Source organism: Pararge aegeria, chromosome 5 (genome assembly GCF_905163445.1).
Source record: "Pararge aegeria chromosome 5, ilParAegt1.1, whole genome shotgun sequence".
Taxonomy (NCBI): domain Eukaryota; kingdom Metazoa; phylum Arthropoda; class Insecta; order Lepidoptera; family Nymphalidae; genus Pararge; species Pararge aegeria.
In genome coordinates, this window is record NC_053184.1 from 13,729,670 (window position 1) to 13,757,649 (window position 27,980).

The following is a 27,980-nucleotide window of genomic DNA, read 5'->3' on the forward strand; positions in this document are numbered from 1 at the left end:
GCTGCTTGTCTTGGTAATTCGCGCGCTCCAGCCTCCACTCCTCGTTTCCTCTGATCACGCATGCGCTTCTCTGTCTTACTGCTTCGAAACCAATCGTCTTACACCACTACTTTGTTCCACATCGTCTAATAAAAGTTTAAATAGCTTTCGTTATCTGGCTGCTTGTGTTTCGGTCAGGAATTCAGGATTCAATTCCAAGTTGTAGGCTTCGGTATGCCTGTCGTAATGAGGTTTATATTAAAATGGTAATTTTTTGTATTTCTTACTATATATCAGAAGTTCTAATTAGTAATTAAATAAAAACAGTTGATGTCCTGTTGTCTGTATGGTGTTATTTATAATTTCTTCAAACCTTATACTCCACACCAAACAGATCTTCGGCAATGTACCCTCTACGCGATTTTCGCTCCGAAACCGGATCCTCCTCGGAAGATGTTGACCTTACAATGAATAATTGTTAAGTCACAAACTTTTAATTTACAATGAATAACTGTTAAATTGACTTAACAATTCTTCGTTATAAAGTCAATATCTCCTGAGGATGCTAACGAAACAAGGAACATAGATACATACTTTTTTACGAAATGTAACACCTGGTGACCCAGGCCCTAGATCACTTTTCTCCAATAGAATCTAGAACTATTTGCCATCCCAGACTTTAGTGCGACGGATTAGTCGCCATTATTTTCGTTTTGCGGGGTAAGAACAGTGCCTTTAGGTAGCAAATGATAAGGTAGACTAACACCTTATCATTTGCTACCTAAAAAACAATATACGCGGGGAGGTTAAAAAAAGACCTAAGGGGAAGGAAATTTTCCGACGACAATTAAGTAAAGGAGGCAATTTCGGCTCATTTTGCGGCAAAAGATAAAAAATATTTTTACGACGGTTTAGAAATTAAAATTAATTCATAGATCTAATATATGTATTTAACAAAACTATTTTTCCTTTTCAATATAATCTATATTGAAAAGGAAAAATAGTTTTGTTGTTTCATTTATTTCAAACCCTTCCATTCCACGCACTTTTGGACCTCCCCTCGTATATAATAATAGTAAGCACACTGCAATTAAAAACTCTTGTGGATGGTATATTATATTCATCGGAAAGCGTATACAGTTGAATTTGGTCAGGAAAAGCCTAAGCGATTGATGGTTTAATTGATTGTTGCTTTTTTGTAATGGTACTCTTTACATTACTCATATACATTACACAAAATGCAATGTTATTTAAATTTCACAATTGCAAATATTTAGTTAATTGTTCAAGCGCAAATAAAATAAAGAGTTATTTGCGCTTGTAGACTTGCCGAAAGTTCATACATATTCCAGGTCATAAGCCAGGAGAATCAGGAATTTTTAATAATAGGAAAAGTTACGAAGCATGAAATTGAAATTTAGCTTTTACGAATGGACTCTAGATTAGAGTAATCTACATAATAATATGCGAATTCGGGAGGAGAACAATAGACGGAAAATATCCGATATCCTAGAGACTAGTGTTGGTTGCTGTGGAATTTAAATACAACATACCAATATAATCCTTCAAACTTGTCTACAAGTGTGTGTACACATAACAATAATAGAATGAAACTTATTGGAATTGTATATTTTCTCTTATGTAACTTTTCGATTTTTCATTTTTATAATCTTTGTTGTATATAAAGATTTAAATCAATTAAACTAAGCTTTAAAGTTTTTACAATTACCTGACCCATAAAATCCTGTGATAGAAATATTTGAATTAAGACGTCTTGATACGACTTTAATAACAAAGTACGTAGGTAGAAAGTTAACGAATAAGCCATTTTGGAAGGCCGAAACGGGACTTTGAGTGAAAACACTGGCAAACGAAAACGACCGCATTATTTCAAGTAGGCATTTTACTCCTGGCTGGCATGTCGCAGTTAAGCTTATATTATTACGGCTCTAGCACCATTTTGGAATACATATATATCTTCTTTTATTTAAGTGCTGTGTCGTTGATTTAACGTAACAGAGGAAAATCGTCGGGAACCTTTTGAAATTCCACGAGCGGTTATACGGGCTAAACTGCAGCTGAGGAAGGTCTCGAAACGAAGAAGGGTTGTAGGACAGTCGAGCTTTTAATAACTCTATATGGGCACTAGTAACCGAAGAAGTTAAGGACCGTTTTATAGTAATGAATATCTTTTATTAAATGAAAAAAAAAATTGGAATATGATATGTAAATTTATAATTTAAAAAAACCCCTACTTTCAATATATAGTGCATTATACTAGTATCCTTTCTTTTCGTATAAAAAAAAACGGTTCATCTGTTCGGGAAAAGCGATGCAACAGACACACACAATAACACAGACCTCTCAAACTCATAAAACCCCGTCCCTTTTGCTACGGGGGTTAAAAAATGAGAAAAAATTAAAAAAAAAGTCATGACAACCTCAATTTTAACCATATTTATTTTCGTGCTAGATACAGCAAACAACTTTTATAATTTTTTTACGGCGCAGTGGTGAGCGCTGTAGTTTTATAAGTGGAGGCTTATAATTTATTATTTTTTTCTGGTCTGGTCTGTCTGGAAAGACACCGATTCGGAATACCTGTTTATTTTTTCAGCCATCTTAAAATGGGTGTGCCAACTACCCCAATCTTAAACTGCATGCAATCTTAACTGGCCAGCTGGTGAAAATCACAGATAAGAGATAACTTGTATGGGAAAAAAAAGTTTCTGTTCAACTTTAGCCTGATTTTGGTGTTGATGTTACATATGAGACATATGAATCGCCCTTAAAATGGTATATATGGCTTCTGGTTAAACGTTATTCTGTCCAACTTTTTCCTAAAACTATATTCACGCGTCGATGATGTTGTCGTCGGGTATCCAGCAAATTGCGATTGCGAATTGATAAAAGTGTTTGATTCAACCTATTGGTTTGGAAAAATATGATACCAAATCAATTGAACATATGAGAAATTCTCTACCATCTTTTTTTTCAGAATCTTCTAACGCAATAAGAAATTCTTATAAATATGTAAACTTACAGATACAATTTACGAGCTATGGATGGCAGATCAAAACAGTTTTCACTCGGCTCCTCTTCGGTTGTGTCGTACGAGGCGATTAAGGGATTGTAACGAAGAACGGGTAGCAACGTCCTCTATGCTACTACTATCTATTTATTACTGCGATCAACTCGTCTGTGCAACGTGGTATATATATATAAATATATAGGCTATATATGTACATATATATATATATTGATTTAAGTACAATTTAAATATGACATTAAATATATATTCCCACAGTTTCTTTTACACATCTCTGTGTAAACGCACATAGAACAGATTGCACTTCCAAGAAAAATTCGAAGCACGGAGCAGGCTACATGCCATACAAAGTAGTAAACATAATACACTTTATTTTTATTGTGTATATTTTTTTAATGCTTGTTTTTTTAATTTGGTGTACAATAAAGTTTATTTCATTCATTCATTCACTTTTGTATGGTTTAAGCCTTTACAAACTTACCCACGAAGTCATGCCGCCAAGCGATATAACTGCCATACCGTTACAATCTTAGATTGCCTCATCACTTACCACCCGGTAAGATTGCAGCCAAGGGCTATATTAAAGTGGAATCGAAAAAAATGTTTGGGAACTCGGAAATTGAATTCAGCACTCTTGATCCGTAGTCAATCATAGTCATTTAGTCGAAATTTTTGTGGTTTTCTAATTCGTAGAGAACCCGTAGAGTTTCGTAGCACATCAAAGCGTGCCCGCCTCTTTGTGGCACGGAGGATGCGAAACTCGAATGTCTTTCGTAGCCTTACGTAGCGCGCGGGTATATGTAGAGTGTGGTGAATGCAAGTTGGAATGCCGTACAATGCGGTGACGTGGCGCGGCCCAGGTGCGGAAGTTATTTAGAGGGGCGGCACCACACATCCGCTTGCAGATTAGAAACGTCGACGTTACATCGATTTCGACAAACGTGATCATTGGATAGGTTTATCTCTATAAACATAATGTAGTCGGTTATTGGTTATACAACTATCCTTAGAATATTTCCCTCTTTCTGTCTTCAGTAATGGTACCTTGACCTTACTAGACTTTGATTTAAGCAATTAAGTAGCTTTAACAGTGAAGGAAAACATCGCGAGGAAACCAGAGAGATTTAAAATTCTCCATAATGTTCTCAAAGGCTTGTGAAGTCTACCTATCTGCACATGGTCAGAGTGGACTATGGTCCTTCTAATTCGGAGACTTGATGATAATTTTAGACTCAAATCATAGATAACTCGAACTCAGAGTGGGTTCTAGTAGTTACATTATCATTTGTTACACGCTATGTTTTCTGTTGTGAAATTCGTGCTGGAATTAGGAAATTGGCGTTGAACACTTCCTGAGCATTCATAGAGTATGTTAAGCCATCAGTGTCAGTTGTCATAACATCATGAGCATAATCGTTAAGCCTGAAAAACCATATTAGCTTAGCGCGGCCCGTGATGGGTTTTAAATCTCCATATTTTTTCTCTTAGGGTAGGGTAAGGGGATTGTGACCAGCAGTAGCACATTTTTATTTTTATCTTATTTGTTATAGTTCTGCCACAGTAGGTAAAATTAATAGATTAAAATTATATTTTTTGTGACAAACTAATTAATTTCGATATATGCGACGCGGCTATCGCTATTTCTTATAAAAAAAATTTAGCTACACTAATTCAATACATTGTGTATCTTATGAAACACAATGTATAGAATTAGTGTCCCAAATTTTTTTTTAACAAAGAAATAATAATATACTGACAATTCAATAACCAGCATTCGCTTAGATACGTTTTATTGAAGCTGCACTATGACATATTTTGACAGCGCATTTAACCGTGTTGCTCTGAAAAGATAACTTTGTATGCAAAACAAGACAATATCGATCCAGTGGTTTCAATTAATATAACTACTCATGGTATTAAAATGAACAAAAACAGTTAACAATATTATATTGTGCTCGAAAAATCATTAGATAATTTAATTTCGAAGGAGTTAAGGACTTCAGAATACTTCACTTTGGGCGGGCTAAAGAGTAGAGCGAGTACAGGAGCACGAAAGTTGGTTGTAGTCCCATTGTAGAGGCGTGGCGCACGCGCGACGGCACTCCGCGCGCTGAAGCCGTCGCGGCCGCTCACGCCTCGCGATCACACACCGCGATAACTTGCATTGTGTCTCGCAACTCTTTACTTATCGGTAATGGAACTCGCATAAACAAGTTCCAACTTTCGAACTGGATGAGTGGTGGGTGAACATGTAATGTGGGGAGGGGAGTGGTGTCGGTGAGCGCGCGATGCGGCGACAGCAGCGCGCGACTGCCGCGCGATGAGCGCGCATCGCACGCCGTTCGCGCGTTCAGCTCGCCTGCACGCGCGTCGCATTGCGCTGCCTATGTTTTTGCTTTCACTGATCCTGTCCTTAACACAAGTCAAGTAAGTAAAAAGATCTAGCTCAGCCGACTTTGTTTTTTAATTTTTTTTTTATTAACAACTTCTACAGCAGTTAAAAGGCTTATATTATTATTATTAGGAAGTTATTTTTTTTTGCATTTTATGTTTAACAAATACATAAACTTTTATTTATTTTCATACATTTAACATTTCATATACATTAAATCCAGTTAGTTGGGTTGGAGATTTAAAAATACATAAAATACATTAAAATAACACAATAAAAGGAACAAATTAATTAGTTCTATAAAAATAATAGTGGAGATAGTAAACTACTACTAAAAATTAGGACTTATTATAAAGTGAACTTGAGATTGCATTTAGGGCAAAATTCTTCTGTCTTCCAAAAATTCGTTTTAAATGTGGATGCATTTCTGGGTATTATTTATTTTACGAACCTTATTACCACATATGAGTGATACATATGTTTAGTTCAATTGAGTTTTTTAATATTTCCGTGATCAGTTTCAAAGAAGGATCAGGACCAATACAACCAATAGCAATAAATTTAAAACCGTCTAAATTAATATGGTATATGTTTAATAAAATTATGTAAGAATATTTATTCTTTTAATTAATTAATAGAGTTGCTTTTTACTCGCATACTAAATGTAAAAAAGCTATAGTCGACTTTATATAGATAATATAAACAAAGGTAAAACAGTTCAAAAAAACTGAATCTAAAATGAACTGTGAATTGGTTTTCTTTGCATTTTTTGAAAGAGTTAACAGAAAACTTATTTCCGTCGGCCGTCGCGCGTTGTCTACATATTTTTATGTTAAATTTCTAAGTCAAAGTAATAAATATTTCTAACCGAATTGTTTCATTATTTTCTTATGAGACTTACTACTCCATTGAGATCGATGAACCGATTTGCGTGGTTATTTTTTTTCCATTCAAAAAAGGAAATCACCTTTAACAGTTGCAATTATGTGGAAACGTCTGCATCCATAACGGATAAATATTGTGGTCTTAAATGTCAAAAAAATATATCTCGATACATCTAAAAACGTTTGAAACAAGTTAAAAATAACATATTTAAATACAAGTTAGAGCTTCAATTTAAATTTATTCAGCACTATACATAATGTTACATTTATAATACAATATTTAAAATAAATTCAATTATATAATGTATCGTATGTACAACAAGTTTGGGCGCAGCCATTTTTTAAATTTAATCATTTTATGAATTTTATTACATAAATAAGACATCATATGGCAGGGAATCTGAATTTATTAGGGATGCTCAAAATCATAAAATCATTTACGGAATAAAAGCAGCTCTATGAGGTATAAATATTTTATTTAATTCATTTTCAGATAGTTAAATATTTTTATAGGCATTGCGTATGGACTTTGCTTGTGGAGTGCTGATTTTGAATCAGCACTCCACAAGCAAAGCATTTAATTTATTTTTAATTTTCGTCTGGAATACGCCTTTCTTTTCCTTTCATTTTAATTTAAAATTTTATATTGTATAGCTGCGGTCTCATCTAAGTGTGAATAAATAAATATACTACGACAATACACACAACGTTACCTAGCCCCAAAGTAAGCGTTTGTGTTATGGGTACTATGATAGTTGATAAATGTTTTTATGAATATAATACACCATAAATACTTATAATATACAGATAAACATCCAGACACTGAAAAATATTTGTGTTCATCACACAAATATTTTTCCAATTGGAATCGAACCCACGGCCTTCAACGCAGAAAGCAGTGTCCCTGCCCACTGCGCCAACCGGTTGTGTGAATGACGATGTAGGTTTTCGAGGGTTCCTAACAATCTCAACCGGTTTTTTTTTATTTCACTGTGTCACTTAGCTAGTAAGGCCAAGATAAGTTAGACCAACTATGATGCATTTTTGAATTTGTTTTATAGTTTATTTTAAAACTAGCTGTTGCCCGCCACTTCGTCTGCGTTTGATTTTGTTTTTTGATGTAGCATTTAATTTCAAGTATTCAGTATCGATGATGTCCGATGAGAAGTTCTGTCCTATCTCCAACCACAGTTTGGGCAAACCTAAACACATATAATAACCTCTATAGTACAAAAGTAATTATTTAAATCGGTTATAATTTGTCGGAGTTATGGTGTTAAATCGTCAAACACATGCATCCCCTCTCGCAAAGGAACTGAGCTTAAAGTCAGGATAAAAGTATTCTATATTACTTCTAACACTTCCAAGAATATGTGTACAAAGTTTCATGAGGATCGGTTAAGTAGTTTTTGCGTGAAAGCGTAACAAACAAACTTACATTGACATTTATAATATTAGTACGGATAGGTATAGGGATAGGGATGATCGTTATAATCAGCCTTTTAACGTCCCAATGGCACAGGCCTTTACACTAATAGAAGTATTTTAGAGCAGTTCTCTTTAGCTAAGTTGCTCCTGCTCCTCTGTCTACGGATTGCGGCCTCGCAATCCGTAGACAGACCAACGAGACAATTTTTCTATAATAGCATAACTTCAACCTATATCTCAATTACTAATTGTATGAAGCTTAGTTACAAGAACTTCAAATAACGTCTTCTTTATTTTTGTATTGTCCGTCTTCTATTAGAGATAAGTATAACTTCACAAATCCCGGTGTCCAATAGCTTTTCCAACCGTCCGCGTCACCTTTAGTTAATTTCATATTGGATTTAGGGATTCCTCACGCTAAATGGCAATTCTATCTAAGCCCGAAGGAATCTCATTTAAATAGCAGTCCTTGCTCTAGACAGTGTAATTCAAAACGGATTTGTTGATTATTCATTTAAATGTAGATTCAGGTGATTTTAAACCAAAAGAGCATTAATGTGACTCATCAAACTACTTAAAGCTACTTAAAACTACACCGATCATTTTTGAATTAAGTTTATTAAAAATTGTTGTTTGCTACAATTAAAGAAATCTGTTCAGAGAAGTAACAATGATTCCTATTAAGTACATATTTCAAATAGTTCAAAAAGTATTTTGCCTTATCGACATTCTAATTCGAGAGCATCTCTATGTAACATAAAAATAGACCCAGAGTAATTGCAGGAATTCAAAACACTATGGAGTTTTGGCCTTATCTTCACATCTGATATTTTTTTATCTTATTACTATTATTAACTGTTAGAAATGCCTATTAGGTTAATATTAAGGGCGTAAAAAAATAAGTAAACATTTGATAAGTAGAGCAAACTATGTTGAGTATCATCTCTATCATTTAGTAAGTCGGTGAAGTCATTAATAAAATGATACGCACTAGAAAGGTTTTGGAAGAACACGCACGTGAAACTTATATTTTAATAGAATGGTTATTTATCTCTTAAATTTATAACTGAAACTTCGTCTCCAGACTTTGTATTCTTTGCTCGTTATAATTATTTAATTAATTAATAATAGCATTGCATATGAGTTTTGAACAATTTCAGTTATAAGTTATTACTTTATGATTACTTACACGATTCCGGGATCCATCTAGGAATTCGTATTCTAAAAAATAGCTTTCTCCTTTTATTTCAAAGGCTAATAATAATTAAAAGTTGGTTAGTGAACGGAGAACGGACTCACGTAGTAATTACCTTTTTTCTATATAGAACTACTTAATAGTTTTCACAGCTTTTAAGTAACAAAATATAATATGATTAATCGTGTGTGATAGATAAACATGAAAGCAAAATATCAAAATCACTAAACAAAAAAATAACAGTTATTAAAACCAGAGTTCCTAAGTAATATTAAGGGTGGTTTAGGACCCGTCGATTGTTATTGAGGGTTGAAATCTTTCACCCTTTTATCGTAATAAATATCGCGTTACGCTTTTGAAATTTGGAATTCTTCCAAAAGTATAGTGTTGCTTTTAATGAATTATAAACAGTCTTCGCCGAATAATCACTTCTGTCAACAACAAGACGTCTTAGGCCTATTATTTTTCCGCTTTAAGTTTATCGAGCATTGCTTCAAAAGCCGCAACGTATTTTTAATAAAAAAAAAGACCAATTGCATATCGAGCTTCGCGCGCTGTAGGGTTGCATAGCTGCCAGACACACGTACTTCAAGCAGTAGCGTTCCTAGGGTCTTGAATTTGAGCAAGCCCAGTTACCTCAAGAACAAATTTTACTCGTCACTAAGTCACCGTTCTTGTTGTGCTAAATGATGAACAATATCAACTAATCTTTGAATAACAAACGATTAAGGTCAACACGCGAATTATGATTGGAAATTTCGATTGATAATTAGTTGGCTGGAGAAGGTACTATGCGTTGTTTGCCAAAATAAGAAAAGAAATAACAGAACTCCAAAAGTTTCTTTGAATTCTTGTCTCTTAATTTTTATAGCGCCTGATAAGTTATGTCATAATCAGGCGCGTTCCAACCATCATTTTTATTAGATAAAAAGTATGCAATACCAACAAACAATTTATTAGAATGGGAGCATCACATATAACATACAGATCCATTAGACTGTCTTTTATGGATTTAGTATGAGAAATACACATATATACCTATATTATTTTCACTATTAAGAACATAGATTTAAATTATATTTAGATTAATAGTTTAAGTTCTTCAACCTCATGAAGCAGTAGTCAGTAGTTAAAAAATAATTGTTCGTAGCCTCGAGCGTTCCGTAGCATCGCATCGCCTGGAGAACGTCACGCACACCGTGACACGGATCCTTGACGGCTACGACATCCGACTTCGCCCTAATTTTGGTGGTAAGTTAAAATTTACTAAAGACTAATTTTATGTCATCGATGTTTTTTATACTACTACGTAATTGATAAAAAAGCTTGGGTGTGAATGATTGCTCTGACCAGGTTGCTCTTCTAATAATTTTAAATGACAATGTGAGATGGTGATTACAAAAAAAACACCGGGCTAAGTTTTTTGTAGGCTTCTTCTTAGACCAGGACGCGTTTGGAACCCTCGTAGCTTTAGTTTTAAGTTTACGAATATGGTTATCGCCATCATCTCACTACCGTGTTACTACTACCGTGTTACTCATGTTATGTACGCATCAAAAGTGCTACCTATGGGCCTACTTGAATAAAGATATTTTTGACTTTGACTTTGACTTTGATGCTGTATAAGATGGTAGCAGGCTAACATGATAGGTGTATGGCAGCTGTATACCACTTATAGCTTACAACGCAGCGTTGTAATGAAACGCTAAATCACTTGACGGCACGGCTTTGCTATTAGGGTGGTAAAAATCCACAGTCCAAGTATTCCATAAAATAACTAATCGATGGAATAAAAAAAACCATTGGAAATTATAGTTTTTAGTTCCTTGGTTGGGAACGTACCATCGTTATTAAGACTATGGATTTGTATTCATATTTACAGGCACGTAGAGGATTACACAGGAGAATTCCGGAAATCTACATCCGAAGAGATAAAATGGGGTTTGAAAGATTGTATGAAAACTCTATGTTTTTTAAATTTGGGACATCCAAAATTAATATAACATTAATGAGTTTTGTGAGCGCATTAGGGTTTGAATGAAAAGTAATTTCATACGGAAAAAGTCATGGGCAAAGAGAAGAAGATATTTTGAATGTTATTCTGTATATTTCTTCGGATGCAATCCGTGAAGCGTAAATACTCGGTATATTGAATTCACCCAGTAGACATGCTTTGATTCGTCAGCTGTCCTTTTAACTTACATATGACGTTTTCTCGCAATGTTATTACTCCACAGGCGACCCGCTCTACGTTGGGATGGATTTAACCATTGCTAGCTTTGACGCCATTTCCGAAGTAAATATGGTGAGTCAGTGCATATTTATTGGTAAAGTTTTGAAATACGCTTTACGTTTCTGGAGCATGTTTCTATTAGCAATATTGATCGAAAGAGACATTGTTTAAAACTGCAAGACTATCTAGGTGTATTCAATTGCTTTGGAAAATAGCGACATGACTTCCTCATATTATGACTGAAGTTGATTGGCGCGTACTAGGTAAGTACATATAATAATAAAGTAATAACCATCCATAGAAACCGACGTAGCTTAATGAAATGAGGAGCTGAAGTGGCAATAGGCAAATTACATGGCTTGGGTGATTTCACAATCCCAAAATGCAGTAAATTTGACACAAGATACAGTTTTAGTAGATATAAACTTAGTGAAAAGTTAAACATAGTCGCAAGGAGATAGGGTACAAGGCGGCATAAAACCCTTACGGAAATCCTTGAAAGTTAGAACTCTGCAGTACGGTGGACGTCCATCTGTTGTGAGGACGTCAACTCCATTAAGCCATCGGTTGAGACCAAAAGTCACCAGAGTTTTACGACATTGTTTTTGGTAATCGTGCCAAAGTTACTTCACAATCTAGCTATGTCGTTCAAAAATCACTGTGCGGACAATCCGTCTCCTCCAGTTTCAGAAAAGTCAACACTTTGCATCAAGATTGCTTTTGAGCCAAAACAGGGACGCACTCGATCGCTCGTTGTAATTTCATTATGCTTTTAATAGCGAAATGAGACCAAGGCCGTTAGCACTTGACACATATCGGTCGTCGGTGACCGAGGTCTAAGCTGACTCAGCGAATCGATGATCTTCAACTACTTTTGTTTTTTAAGCACTCATTGTAAACACGATCACGGTAGTTACACCTCGCACAAATCCCTTGCAATAAGACTGCATTTTTCTTTTCCCATTCTTAACAATGCTATAAAGTGTGTAAGATTGAATTGCTGCAATGCTTGAGTTCTAAGGAAGAATATAATAAAGAATACTAATTAAATTGCGTGCCTATTCCAACAGCGCAACATGATGAAAACAGATAGACATTCTTTTCATGTTTAATCAAAATTGTAAGGGTTTGTACTTTTAAATCAAGTCAAATATGGGAAAAAATATAGCTCCAGATAAATCCCTTTAAAGGTAAAATATTCTCATTTTTTATACAAGTATCGTATAAGTTATATATACATAGTAATAAATGTCAGATATTTTATTCATTTTTTAAATTTTTATTTATTTGGGATAGAAACAATTTCATATTACAACAAAAGCTCTTAAATTTAACAAAAAGAAAAAAAAATGGGTTAATATGTAATCCACAACACTATCCACATAATATTGTAAGGAGCAGTAGGGCGATACGATGTAGATACAAGTAACACTTTCCATGACAGATAATATTAAGTGTAGGTACCTAAAGTATCAAAAATTAAAATTAGCAAGTTAATGCAAAAAAACTCTAGTGCTACTATTAGTGGGTGTATTGGTGTAAGTATGTTGACAGTCATTTATATTAATGCCAGCAAACGAACAAATGTAACACTCCCTGATAAGGCATGTGATATGCTATGCCAGTTAGTGTTTCAGGTTGATCATAAAAACGAAAAAGTTGGGAGCCCTTTTCAACAATACTGATCAGTGATATCTGGCAACAGAACCATTATCACTATTAAATGGTTTATCAAAAAAGACACTTTTAAATGATTTATCCCAACATTTACCGTATGTACGGTAACTTTAACGTACTGAAATAAAAAAAAATTGTTACAGGACTACACTATAACACTTTATCTAAATCAATATTGGAAGGATGAAAGATTGGGGTTCGGCTTGCCAGAGGATGTATTGACACTGTCCGGAGACTTCGCTGACAGAATTTGGGTGCCCGATACTTTCTTTGCGAATGATAAAAATAGGTGAGGATCTTTTATTACAATCTATACGAACGTTAACGATGAAATAATATTGTTTATTTATTTATTAGCTTTTCCAGGGAACCTTATATAGTATTTATCACATAAACTAATTAAGGTTCCACAACTTATCATGTAGAATGTATTGAAAGGTAAGGAGAGGCTCATATTTTGTATAATGAATTTTACTTATCGTAAAGTTCATTATACAAAATATTAAGAGAGAATAAACACTCTGCTTTTATCAATAGTCACACTTTATAAATAAGTATATATATTAGGCATGATGACAGTAACAAAGAATCGCTAAATATTGTATGATATGTATGATACATATGATTGTTGATATACATTTATTATGAAAAACATATTTTTCTTCATATTCTAAGTTGGATTGGTCACTTTATTACACCGCTTGAACTTCGAAAATTTCTGCACTTGTTATTTGCGTATTTAAAGTATTAAGTTTTCTGATATCAATACCAAAATGAAAAATCTTTAGCTATGGAACAAGGAAGATGGCAGATAAATCTAATACAAGCGTTTTCGTACAGATTTTTTTTTTTTAATAATTTACAGTGTATCAACAAAACAATTAATTTCTTATAAAAAGGTTGCTTGGAAGCATCCGGCTCCACTTTCATCTCTCACAAAATAGAAAAATGAATTTTAAAATGTAAAATGTAAATTGTTGATATTGGAAAAGAGCAACTGCTGAGTTTCTTGCCGGCTTCTTCTCGGTAGAATCTGCCTTCCGAACCGGTGGTAGAGTCACTACACACAGACAGACTTGACGTTTTAAAAGTGCTTATATTAGGCCTAGTTGAAATAAATGAATTTTGAATTTTGAATTAAATTATACCCGAAGTTGAAGAGGAGGCGTGAGGAGCTTCGTTCCTGAAGCACGCGTCCGCGTTCGCATGTTTTTTTTTGTTTGATGTTGTGTATATAACCTTTTTTCCAGTTTCCTCCACGACGTAACGGAACGCAACAAGCTAGTGCGCCTGGGCGGCGACGGCAGCGTCACCTACGGCATGCGCTTCACCGCGACTCTGGCCTGTATGATGGATCTGCACTACTACCCGCTGGACAGCCAGAATTGCACCGTCGAGATTGAAAGCTGTGTGACTCTATACTCTCACGACTAGCTCGGCTTCACGCTTGCGTTGCCTCGTCGGGCTTAGTTTTGCTGCAACCAGCTCATCGCATCCTGTTATCATTACATCGTGCCATAAGTGCAGTGAGCATGTGGCACTTGTCTCACCGCCGACGAGAAACCGACTAACTGTAGGCGATTTTCTCGCTCAAGAAACGTACAACAGATATATTCTAAAATAAAAATGATGCAAATATTAATCGCTGAGTGTTCACGCTGCTGGCGAGGACTCGCGTTACTAGATGGTCGCTGAGCGACTTGAGCTATCATAAATAATAGTTGCTCAGCGATGCTCCCTCGGCAGGCAGAACTCACGCCGTTAGATCAACTAGCGGTAATATCTGTATTGAGAGGAGTAATCGTCGATCGCAGCCGTACACTCGTTTTAGCCCAGCGACAAAATTATCGGAACTACACAATCACTTCCGCGCTCGCCAACTCGTTTCTTCTTTCTAGCTCTACTAGTCGGCGGTGAGACAAGTGGCTATAGTGAGTCAACTTCTTACTACGGTACTTATTTGTAGTACCTGCACGCAAGTAAAGCCAGACTACAGCAGGTGCCGCGGGCAGGTGGAGGTCTCCGCACTACTTCGCACCGAAAACATTTGTTGCTCCGTCGGGCGGCTGAGTTGACTCACTATAAACTCTACACATATGGTGTTGCTGTTTTATATTTTAGGGTTTCGTAGTCAAAGATCTATAAAGTTTCGTAATGCCTGCTAGTCCTTTCGTCCAGTCTGTCTACCCATACGTCACAAAAATTTTAATAACAAACTTAAAACTGTAAAATTACCTTTAGATCAGTAATGATTATTTGATATCGCCACTGCAAGCATATGGTTATTTGATACCATACTGGTAACTGGTAACTCGAAAAAAACAAATTTATGTCAACTACACACAGGTATGTAAAAATTATTATATGATTTCTTTAGTGTTTCCAAATTAAATAATTACTTTTTCAAAGGGATCTATAGATTTTCTGTTCATACTATGGCTATAAGTAAAATTCTGGATGGATTATTCTTTGAAATAAGTAATGCCTTACATTATAAATTGCTCTATAAATTCCAACTGATAATATCGTGTGTAGTTTTTGAAAGCTGATGACCAGATTTTATTTTGATACGTAATTTTGGTGATATTGGTTTACGGTAAAAAGTTTTCTTTATTAGCATGACTACGGAACCCTACGTTGTGTGTGTTCTGACACTCATTTATCCAGCTACTGAAGTGAAACTTTCTATGGCAAGAAGTGACTGAGAACTGTTATTAACCAATTAGACGGCCGATTGGCACAGTTTGCAGCAACCCTGCTTTCTGAGTCCAAGGCCGAGGGTTCGATTCCCACTGCTGGAAAACGTTTGTGTGATGAGCATGAATGTTTTTCAGTGTCTGGGTGTTTATATCATCAGTCATCTTAGTACCCATAACACAAGCTACGCTTACTTTGGAGCGAGATGGCGATGTGTGTACTGTCGTAGTATATTTATTTATTATTATTATTTATGAATTATACTATTAAAGCCACTCCTAATATTAATAGTTAACTGTGTTTTAACGTTTGCTGTAAATGCAAAATGACAAAAACACACTTTACTGTATATTATCTTGATTGTAAAATGTTTTGGTTTCTGACATTCGATTTTTTTTTTTTTAACATGCGCGCTTAACTACTTTAAAAAAACATATAATATATGCCAATCGCATTTTGTTGTTACAGTTTGTAAATAACTATACATACAAACGTATACCTAGTCATTAGTCAGGTCAAAACGTCTTTGCAGCGAACGCAGCCTGAGTATTAAGATATTTAGTTTTTAATTCAGGTATTCGGTAAAAGAGTCGTCTATCTGAATCAATGCGAATCTTTTACCGAAATCTTTGTTTCATTATTTTGACCACTTGAAATCTTCTTTAAAACAAGTTTCCAACATAAACAGCCGTCATCATATTTAAATCAATTTTTATTTGAAATATACGGTATATACAGTGCTTATTATTTTCTTCCTAATTGTTAGAGGTATATTAAGTAACAAGTCTTAAAAATAAAATGGGTCACCATTTGACGAGATTTTTTTACAGACGAATCAAACGGATCTATCCTTGACTGAAGCGAAGAACAATCGAATCGAATCGAAAACCGTGATCAAGTATAATATTATTGATTATTAAGTTTGGTTTACATTCCGAAATTAGTGGAATATAAAATAAGTTTCTTAGTTACCGTGTAAACCTTTAATTTGAAAAAGCATGCGTTATTTGATTAAAGATTTACGCTTGGAATCCATAAACACCTGTAATAGTTAGCTTTAAGTTAACCATTTTATACATTGTCTGTATTTACAGCTGTTGGTATTCCAATCAAAGAATAAAATGACATGAAAAATTATCTATTATGTCATAAAAGTTATTTTATGTCATTAATTTCGTAATATAAATCTGACTCTAGCATCGGGCATACAACGACCTCAGATCTTTGCTGCGTTCTACCCAGATATATGTATAGCTCCTTAAATTTACTGTAAAAAATAATGTATCTGAGAAATACACAAGTATTGACGTTTCTATTTCTAAGTTACATTAATTGACTGAGTCCGAACTCGGCGTACCTACTTGAGTCGACTACGCCGACGCGACGTAGTATTCATTTTCTTATTTTGAACGCCGGAGGTATTTAGTTGGAACTCTGAACTAGGCGTACGATAATCGAATACCTACTTCTATAATAATAATAAAAATAATGATAACGCAGTCCCATACAAAATTTAAAGGAAAAAAAAACGTGTGTATTCTTATGTACACGCGTTAGAAGTTATATTATATTTCTTTGGCTTAAAAAGATATAATAAGATAAGATAAAATATTTTCAAAAATGTTATCTTTCGCCTTATTCTGCGTTTGTAGAAAAAACTACACTAACAATAAAAAAAGGTATTTCATACATTGAAATATCTATTATCTAGTTTTCTCAGTATCGAAAAACCCAGTTTCTTCATTAAAAATTTAGATTTTTGTTCGTACAATTGAATCAATTAAATCACCGGAATGAGCTCGCAGACTTTGACAATTCACAGTGTCAAAACCAGTGGAAAACAAAATTGTTGACTATAGCTAACTTCAGGGTGTCTGTTTTACGTGACGGTGTGCACGGGCATCGTAAAAATTTACTCTCATAATTTTTCCCTAACGCGCCAAAAGAAGTATAACTTCAAAAATATCTAGCTTTTGTTAAATTTATTGATATCTGTTATTTATATGTTTAATATTATCGAATAGCTTACTAGCAAGCCAACCGAAATAGTGGATGAGTACTTTAATTCATTAACACATTTTGACGACTCACATATCATATCCAGTATATTGGTTGGTTGAAGATCAATTTGCTGAAATCATGCAACAGCATCCTAACGTTACTCTCTATATGCAGATGGCTACACGGTATCAGACGTTGTGATGTACTGGAAAGAGACACCGGTGCGAGGTGTCGAAAATGCAGAACTGCCTCAGTTCTCCATTCTGGGGCATGAGACTAATGACAGAAAAGTACGTAAATATATTAACGGTCCAGTCAGATATCTTCTCAGGTAACAGCTGTACATGGAGAATAAGAATACTCAAACTAAAGTCGATATAATAATATTGTAAGTCGCACATGAGCAAACAAAAGACTTTTGGATCATGCGGGATGCAGTGTATTTTTCATCTCTCTTTCAAAAAATGTTTCACTGTTTTAATGCAAACAATCGTATTAGTTGATACTCGTTTTGCTATTAATGAAAATGAAAAATGTCCGGCTGCGGACGTCCACTGTTGAAAAGGCCTTTCCCAAAAAGCTTCATCACACCCGATTCTCAGCCTTTCTCATCCACCCTACCCCGTCATTCTCCATATTTCGACGGTCCATCAAGCTACAGGGCTATAACAGAGAGTAGACAAAAATTATATCCCCTGACAGGGGATATACGAGTAGTTAACGTGTCCAGCGCCTGAAGCACGTATATTATTTAGATATTATTTTAAGTTAAGCGCCAATACTGAGAGTTGATAAAGCTGTGGAAGAAGATACATTTTTATTCTTTCCCTTGAAGATAATTGTCTCCTGCCTATAGTAGCCGTGTTGGAGCACGAATGGAGTCTCAAAGTATGCTTGCTTATTCGCGGTCACCACTCGAGGACTTTGCTGGTCCATCGACCGCCGCACTTTCGAAAAGCATGCCCGGCCATTGCTACTTCAACTTGCTGATGGTTTGGGCTATGTTCTGGTTTGGACTTTGGTTCTCCTGCGGATCTCTTCGTTTCTAATTTTATTTTTCAGGAAAACTCCTAGCATAGCCCTCTCTTTGCCCGTTGAGTGACTTTAAATTTGTGGATCAGTCCACGCTTTAGCGTCCACGTTTCAGCACCATAAGTGAAGACGGGAAGGAAACACTATTTGAAAACTGTGGTTTTCAGGCACCCCAGTGCTAAAGTTAACATATTGACGGTGAGAAAACATGACTAAGTTTCAAGTGCTGCCCAGTCGCATTCTCCTGTTGGCTTCTTCTTCGAAAAGAAGAAGGGATAGTGAAGAAACTGATTTTTGTAACACAGTTTAAAATATCGCAGAAGCCAGAGCTTAAAATTATTAAACGTACACTATTAAATTGTCTATAAGTTTGTAGGTGTTCACATAAAGCGAATAACGTCACCAGGTGTAATTTAGCTTTACCGTTCAAAATGTAAAACATACATACAATTACGTACACGAATTCCTCAAGTTAGATTATAAACCGTGTCACAGAAAGCACACCTATTAAGAGTTGTGTAACATTCCAGGAGAAGTTGGCGACAGGCATCTATCAGCGGCTGTCACTCAGTTTCAAGCTGCGACGGAACATCGGATACTTTGTCTTTCAAACCTATCTGCCAAGTATTTTGATAGTGATGCTTTCCTGGGTGTCCTTTTGGATCAATCATGAGGCAACTTCCGCTAGAGTTGCTCTAGGTAACGCCTTTTTGGCAATCAATTTTTTTTTTTTAATTTTATATTTACAAATTTCGATTAATTTTTGTTAGATTTTTTTTTTATATTCCGCTACAATTTAGCCCTTGACTGCAATCTTATCTCGTGGTGATGATGCAGTCGATGATGGTCGTGGGCTAACCTGTTAGGAGTATGAAGCCTCGCGCCCGACCAGACCAGCGAAAATTCACATATCATAAATTTCCCAATAGCCCTCGCCGGGTATTGAACCTGGGACCAGCAAAGTAAATCAAAGCGGTCACCGCTGCGCCAGGGAAGTCGTCGAACAATATTAATTGTCCAAATACAATAATAATTCAAAAACGTTGTTATCAACTTAAACGTTTCGTCTATTATATAGGATAAACTTTGAATCCTCTAGAACTTATCTTACAAAATAATGCCTTATCTATCCTAGCCTAGCCCTATCATAATTTATATAATATACTTTGTCGTGTAATATTCCATGTGGGATATAAGATAGAACAAGTATTAAAATTGCATTCGATAATTTATAGTCATTTGAATCGACTAAACTATACGTTAGTAATTGGTCTGGTGCAAAAATAATTATCATATAATAGATACTAATATTAAAACATATTGCTCAAAAGATCTGTACATGTACTTATCCCTACTAATATTATAAATGTGAATGTAAGTTTGTTTGTTACGCTTTCACGCAAAAACTACTTAACCGATCCTCATGAAACTTTGTATTCTTGGAAGTGTTAGAAGTAATATAGGATACTTTTTATCCCGACTTTTTATCCCCTCTCCCAACGGAACCGAGCTTAAAGCTCGGTTCCGTTGGGAGAGGGGATAAGTGTTTGACGATTTTACACCATAACTCCGACAAATTATAACCGATTTAGATTAATATTTTTGTACTATAGAGGTTATAATGTGTGTTTAATTTTGCCCAAACTGTGGATAGAGATAGGGGACAGAACTCCTCAGCGGACAGCAGCAAACCCCTTATTTCAGTCTTAGCGATACTGATTACTTTAATTGTTTTTAAGCTAAATTTAATGCCACATCAAAAAACAAAATCAAACGTAGACGAAGTCGCGGGCAACAGCTAGTAGTATATAAAAATAAGAAATCTTTCGCAAATACAAAAATCTTTTTCAGGTATCACCACCGTCCTAACGATGACGACGATAAGTACGGGAGTGCGCAGCAGCCTACCTCGTATATCATATGTGAAAGCTATCGACATCTACCTAGTGATGTGCTTCGTGTTCGTATTCGCCGCCCTACTCGAATACGCCGCTGTCAACTATACATACTGGGGCGCTAGAGCCAGAAAACGAGCCAAGTTAAAAAACCGCGATCAAATCTCTACTAGTGCCAGTGTGGATAAGGAAATGAAAGGCTCGGGTGGTTAGTTATCTATTTATTTTATTTAGTAAATAAAACTGGTAATTAAACATCGCCTGTTACCAGGCGATGTTTTCGTTCAACATCTTTCCGCTGCATGCTGAATACCTACTAATACGAGATGAGAAAGGTTGTGCCTCAAAGAACCTAGGATGAAAGGTTAAAACTTAACGGAAATACTTTAGGCTGTAAACTTTATATTAAGATTAAATCAACACGAGAGGTTGTATATAAAATAACAGATTTACTGTACAATTTGCTTATTTATAAGTTCTTAAAAATGGAGTGCATTTTTCGAAGAAAACGATGACAAAACGGATGCAACGGAGAAAGTTTTAGTTTAGATATTTGTGTTCATCGGAATGCAAAATTTCAATTCAAACTAAGTTCGTTAAGTTAAAAGTCGTATTTGGGAACGTTATATTTTTTGAACATCGAAATAGAAAAAAAGTACTAACCGTATAAAGAGCGTTTCCGTTGTATGAGCACTGACCGAGTTTATTGACTTAATTTTTTCGATTTCGTGCTTAACAGCGTAACGAAGAACGGGTAACGAAGACATTCAAATAGTCAAAGTCAAATATTTCTTTATTCAAATAGGCACATAGATGGCACTTTTGATGCGTTATTATATACAAAATGTGTACATAGCAGTGAGTAGTGATGGCGATAACTACAATCGTAAACTTAAAACTAAAGCGGGGGTTCCAATCGCGCCCTGGTCTAAGAAGAAGCCCACAACAAACTTAGCCGGGTGTTCTTTTTGTTATCACCATCTCACATTGTCATTAGAAAATATTTAAGAAGCAACCTGGTTAGAGCAATTGTTTACACCCAAGCTTTTTTAATCGTTTACGTAATCCTTTATACTATAATAGGACTTTTCTATAAGCTTTCGCTTAATACAAACTTTGAACTTCTTTAGTGACATCCCCAAGATATCAACCGGTAATTTATTGTAATATTGTATACAATTTCCTTTAAATGAATTGCTTATTTTGTGTAGTCTAGTGTACTGCACTGCAACTTTATTTTTGCTTCTAACGTTCAAATTATTGCAGTCACATTTTCTTTTAAATTTTGATATATTTTTGTGAACATACATTAAATTTTCAAATATGTATTGGCTATAGAGTGTCATTATTTTAACATCTTTAAATTTATCTTTCAATGACTCTCTCGGACCCATTTAATAGATCGCACGAACGAAAATTCAAGATACCAGATAAAGAGCTGTTTGGTATAACGTTCCAAGATATGTTTTTCTGAATGAAACCTAAATGTAGAAACCGGTTTAATCAAAGTAAATAAATGCATATTTGTAGGACCCCATTCTCCAGAAGAAATCATAGCACTACAAGAATATACTGCAACGACTGGCAGGGTGTCGCCACTGCTGAGCTTGCGGTCGAGACCACTGCCTCCGACCACCGGTGCTCCACCATCCCTGCGCCTTCAACGAGACTATTCCAATTTACGTTACAGGACTCGGCCACATTCCAGAAGGAGTAAATATATGATAACTAATTCTGCTTGTGTTTACCTCACTTTTGAATATATAGGTACTATTGTATCTTAAATTGTAACTCGCGCCGTAGTCCAAGAGCAAATTTTACCTCATGACACTACCTTTTCCAAAACGATATGTCAACCAAATTGTGACGATTTATTTATGATTAAATGCTGTGAAAAGGCTGAGATACCCAGAACAAGCCAGCTGTTCTTTTGAGTTGACTGTATGACCTTAATACAAATTCAGTGTTAAAGCAATTTTTACCCAACCGTATAGATAAAGCACATTATCCTTCACGTTCTAATCGCGAGCATATTTAGTGTTTATTTTAAACTACGAAGCGTCAGTTTTCAAATTTTATCTTGTGTTTCAGACAGTGCCAACAAGCCAAAGGTGATCCACGCACTCAAACGCGGTGCTACGGTCATAAAATCGTCCATGCCCAAAATTCGAGACGTTAACGTCATAGACACATACTCGCGGGTCATTTTTCCAATATGTTTTTTAATTTTTAACGCCGTTTATTGGACCTTTTACATATTTGATTAAATAATTATAATATATTATTAACATAATAGATTAAAAATTCCTAAAATTTACCTGTTCTATAGTAATGCAATTAAAAATAAGTAGGAAATAAGTAAGTGCTATGCTATTTGTAAATGTATGCTTTATTTAGCTGAAATGCCGTTATTCATATTAATTGATTCGTGTTTAAAAACTGATAATACGCTATTTGATAACTGGCTTCGCAAGTCTTTGTTGTTTTTGCGAATTTCCAGTATAAAACAATTAAAAATAAAAACGGGTATGTTTTTTTTTAAGTTATACGACATTATTAAAAGAAATTAAATGATGACGCAGATAATGTACTAAATGCTTATAAATAATTAGGTAGTATAGGGTACCAGGTCAGCAGTGGCGTGCATAGAGGGTATTCACAGGGTATGCAGATGATATAAAATGAAGAAAGTCTCCAGTACTAGTTATAAAAAACTAAAGGATTGGCATTGTAAGAGTTATTAAAAGCCTACCCTAAAGTATTTATAACTCGTACTGAAAAATTTTATTTTTACATTTTATATCATCTACATACCCTGTGCATACCCTCTATGCACGCCACTGCAGGTCAGCCACTCTTGTCATAATATGCTTTACATGCATCTTCTGTACGTATTCTAGTTGCTAAGCCCTTTCATTGTGTACGCTACGCTTATACAATGTGTTCTCACCGCTCACTTAAACTTATTTTATTTCATTCCAAAGGACAAACCAAAAAGCCAAATGACAATCTCGTTCTACTCTGATCTAGAAGAGTTAGGGCCAACGCCAGATGTTAGATAACACCCTACTTACAGCTTAGGGACGGCAGTTTGATATTTTATTACTTTGGTTTGCTATTAACTAGGCTGTTTTATCGCTTTCACACTCGATCATATATAATTTCAATATAATATTACAATAGGCATGTATATTACTAGATATTGCTAGATTGGTCGCGGACCCAAATTTGCAAGTCAAGATTTTGCCTTTTCTCGCATTATTTGTTTGAAAAACGTTCAACCTTAAATATTCCAGTGTATAGTTTTTAGATAAATTTACTTATAAACATTTGTATCGCCCATTCCTAAACTTTGTTGGATATTTAAATGAATGTTAAGAAAGATTATTCATGCCAAAGTTTCAATCATTCATTCAATATTATTTGAAACAATAAAAAAATTGCACAAGTTTAATATAGATTGTTAAGTAACAAAAAAATATAGGTGCAATTGTTTTTGAAATTAAACTGTAAGGATATACTTAGACCTATCATCGTATTGCAGTATATTACACCAAACTCTAGGAAACAAAAAGAGTTTAGTTAGGATCGTTTCAAATTAATCGATTCGACCAATCACAAGATCGTTCCTCAAGCGAGCGCTTTTGTGATTGGTTGTTCGTTCACCGCGGTTTGGCCTTGCCTTAAGGCGTAGGTATGCGTATAGCGTATAGTTTGTACAGTCTCACCACTAACAAAACATATAATATATAGAGAAACTGCTATTTAATATCAATTATTTTCATAAACTAAGTTGTTATCTACGATCGTCGACGACGTCGTAGAATTTAAGTATATTTCATAATATATTGTTGTTTCTCTAAAATGTGGCCTTTTTTTGTTTCCAGGATGCAACGATCTTACTGTGTTGCCACATACATTTAATTTAACTGTAACGATTTTTATAAATCTGAATGGAAACAGAAACAAAGATGTTTATTTCAGGGTCAAGTTTTTAACTAGTTAAGTATATAATTCTGTAAATAATACAACTCAGAAGACAATCTGTACTACAATTTTTTAAGATTGTTTATGGTTGGCTATAATCAACGTATAATATTTAACTAAATCATTTGAAAAGCGCAACAAATATAAAAGTTTCCACCAATATTCAATAATTAAGAGAAGTAATAATGGATAGACTTTGCGGAAATCTATGATATTATGAAAATTAAGCTTAATTTGCTATATCCCGTGAAAAGGAGGAGAATCTGTAACAAATCTGTAAAAAAACAGATCGGCAATGTACCCTCTACGCACGTTAGATCTGAAACCTCAGGAGATGTTGACTTTACAATGAATAATTGTTTATTATTTCAGTTCCCTTATTCACTTTTCTTTATTCCAGAGTTTCGTAAATATGTTATTTATAAGCAGAACTAATCGTCAAAAATTGGTAATTCTATACGAGTTTGATAGATCTAACTACGTCACTCCAAAGTGTACTTTGTTTACACTAAAGTCTCAAAATCGATCTTATCAGTATAAATGTAATATGTACGTAAATTGACATTATTATGTTACATTTCTCGATTAAAGCATGTATTGTAAATAAATTATAACTAGGTAAGGAAATCGCTTATTAAGCATGATGTAGAAAATATCGATGTTTCTATTAGAAAATTCAAGCCACCTAATAAAGTTTATTGAAAATGTTGTAAAATTAAATGTTTAATAACAAATGTAATCACCGATTTTTTTTTAATGTCCCCCATAAAAATATTCGTTTTCCTAGGTTGGTCGAAATAAAAACCTTTTAAAACAAAAACCAATAACAACTAAAATTACTTAGTTATAGTTAAGTTCAAGAGTTATTCTGTTGTCTGTGTTTGTTGAAGGGACGCATTAGGTGATAAAGTTCGTATTTAGGGATTTACTGCCACCATGTTTATATCTGTCTCTATCAGTTTTGCTGTGTTCCGGTCTGCAGAGCGTAGATGCCGGTCTAATTACAGCCACATCAGGCTTTACACCTACACCTCAGGTTGGCGGACAACATGGGCATGTCGGCAATTTGTACCGCGTGTTCTTTGCATGCGTGTTACTTTGTTTACAGGCGAGTTTTTTCAACTTACCATCTGGTGAGCCATTTGTTTAGTACGTCAACTATTGTTGTAAAAAAAAAAAAAAGAAAAGGTGTTTCAACGTTTTTATAGCCAAACATGCAATGTAGTCGTTTCCAAAAGTAGTTTAGAATCAAGAGCTTTCTCTTAGCTCCCCGCCAATATTACAATATTATTGACATTATTCTGCATATTGACAATTATATTGCCCGTGTATGTGTTGAAGAGTTGAAGTATTGGTAAAAAATGTTGTCAATATTTATATTGTCAAAAATATTGACTGTGCGGTCAGTCTTACAAGGAAATGGATCGAGTCTCGAGCAATTTAGTTCCTCAATTTAAGGATAGATGTAGCTATTTCAAAAAAATATTCCTGGCAAGAAATATATATCACTAGCTGTTGCCCGCGACTTCGTCTGCGTTTGATTTTGTTTTTAAAGTATTCAGTATCGCTAAGCCTTAAATGAGTATAGTTGTATATACATATGACATGTGACTGTTAATTAATTATAGACAAATAATTTGCAATAAAATAAAATTGTGACTTTACTTAAAGATCTAAGCTATCCTATCTCTTAAGTTGGACCAGACTGCTCACGGTGTGCCAATTTAATTTAAAATCGGTTCAGTAGTTTAGGAGTCCATCGCGGACAAACATCGTGACAGGAGATTTATATATATTAAGATAGGGCCAATAATATCTGCCTAATGTAAAACTGTGAGAGCATGCTAGAGTAATATTCCCCATGGCAAAAAAATAAATAATTTAATATTTTGTCTAATCAATTCAAATAAGAGTAAGTATGAAATAATATAGAAACTAAGTAAATATGAAACAACTTGTTATAAAGTTACTATTGAGAACAAAAAAACTTGTTATAAAGTTACTGTTGGCGACAGAGCCTGTTGATACGACTGAGGACTGAGAGATGAAGAATGAGAGATTTTGAATTCCCTACAAAAGACCAGGTCTTCTGGTCCAGCAGTGGCCAGTGCCAGTGTTAATCGGTTGAAGTGATGATGATGAAACAATAAAAACGACTTCCCTGGCACAGTGATGAGCTGCAATCTTATAAGTGGGTGGTCACGGGTTCGACCCCTTCTCTGAGATTGCAATCAACGGCTAAGTTTTAGTAAAATAAAAAAAAAATGCGATTGCATTCAAGTGGAGTTCGTTCTCCTAAGCTAAGCCTTATAAGAAATTATACCGACATCTCTTGCGGGGATAATGAAGTAGATACTTAACAATGAAAACTAATGCCCGTTTTCACTAAACCAAGGAATCGCCTTATGAATATCTAGTGATTTAAGTGATTCCTGGAGGTAAAATACGTTTCGAGAACTCTTATGTAATGTCTAACGACGTTCGGCGTCGTCATAAGTTACGACACCGATTCAGCGGATCATAAAGTTTTCTTGTAAACTGATTCTTGACAGATGAAAAAAATATTAAATTAAATTGAATATATTTTTTGAATAACCTTAAAAGTAAATGTATGCCTAGGAGTCTTCTTGGATTAGGCGCTACTTACTTAGGCATTACCTTGTGCGTCGTTAGTGAAAACGGGCACAATGTCACAGTGAATACGAGCGTGTTTTGACGCTTATTCTGCGTTGACCCTTTATGAAGTTATAGCGACATCTCTTGATGGGATAATAAAGTAATTACTTAACATTGTGAACCAAGGACAACAAGTATGAGACAGGTTTTTGGTTCTTGGTCTGCGTAGACCCGAACTTTAAGTTACAGCGACATCTCTTGATGGGATAATAAGGTAAATGCTTAACATTGTGAACTAAGGATACCAAGTATAAGAAAGGGTTTTGGTTCTTGGTCTGCGTTGACCCGAACTTTAAGTTATAGCGACATCTCTTGATAGGATAATAAAGTAAATGCTTAACATTGTGAACTAAGGACACCAAGTATGAGAGAGGGATTTGGTTCTTGGTCTGCGTTGACCTGAACTTTAAGTTATAGCGACATCTCTTGATAGGATAATAAAGTAAATGCTTAACATTGTGAACTAAGGACACCAAGTATGAGAGAGGGTTTTGGTTCTTGGTCTGCGTTGACCTGAACTTTAAGTTGTAGCGACATCTGTTGAGGGGAACGAAGTAGATGCTAAACATAGAGGACTAAGGTCACAAAAAATTTGAGCGGTTTTGACGTTTGGACTGCGTTGTCCCTTATTATATTAAATTATCTTCGTTTAGTTTTCGTTCAAGGTGTACCAGATTTGCTAAAAACTGAGAGAAGTCAAACTTATTTTGAATGTGATTTGGTTTAGCAGTTAGTAGCAAATTACAACTTAATAGGGCCGAAATAGCCCTAGTGTAGCAGGAGAGAATTACAAGAATTGAACCGTTGAAAACAGAGTGAAGTGTGCTTGTGTGTGAGTTGTAAAATATAATATTT

General features: G+C 34.9%; 1 protein-coding gene across 1 annotated transcript; it reads left to right on the forward strand.

The window, feature by feature from the left end:
* Window positions 1–5,348: 5,348 nt before the first annotated feature.
* LOC120623707 (gamma-aminobutyric acid receptor subunit beta-like) lies at window positions 5,349–22,729 on the forward strand. Its single transcript, XM_039889885.1, has 10 exons — window positions 5,349–5,455; window positions 10,078–10,178; window positions 11,165–11,232; window positions 12,981–13,126; window positions 14,088–14,245; window positions 17,710–17,825; window positions 19,098–19,266; window positions 20,419–20,670; window positions 21,993–22,175; window positions 22,554–22,729. Exons 1-10 carry the CDS (start codon window positions 5,349–5,351, stop codon window positions 22,727–22,729), a joined length of 1,476 nt encoding a protein of 491 aa, XP_039745819.1.
* The last annotated feature ends 5,251 nt before the right edge of the window (window positions 22,730–27,980 follow it).

Excerpts from the sequence above, each read along its gene's own strand:
- LOC120623707 (XM_039889885.1), top strand. The coding sequence starts at position 5,349 with ATGAGCGCGCATCGCACGCCGTTCGCGCGTTCAGCTCGCCTGCACGCG. Across the intron at positions 19,267-20,418 it reads TTCCGCTAGAGTTGCTCTAG|GTATCACCACCGTCCTAACG; the intron begins GTAACGCCTTTT and ends AATCTTTTTCAG. Across the intron at positions 22,176-22,553 it reads TCGGCCACATTCCAGAAGGA|ACAGTGCCAACAAGCCAAAG; the intron begins GTAAATATATGA and ends CTTGTGTTTCAG.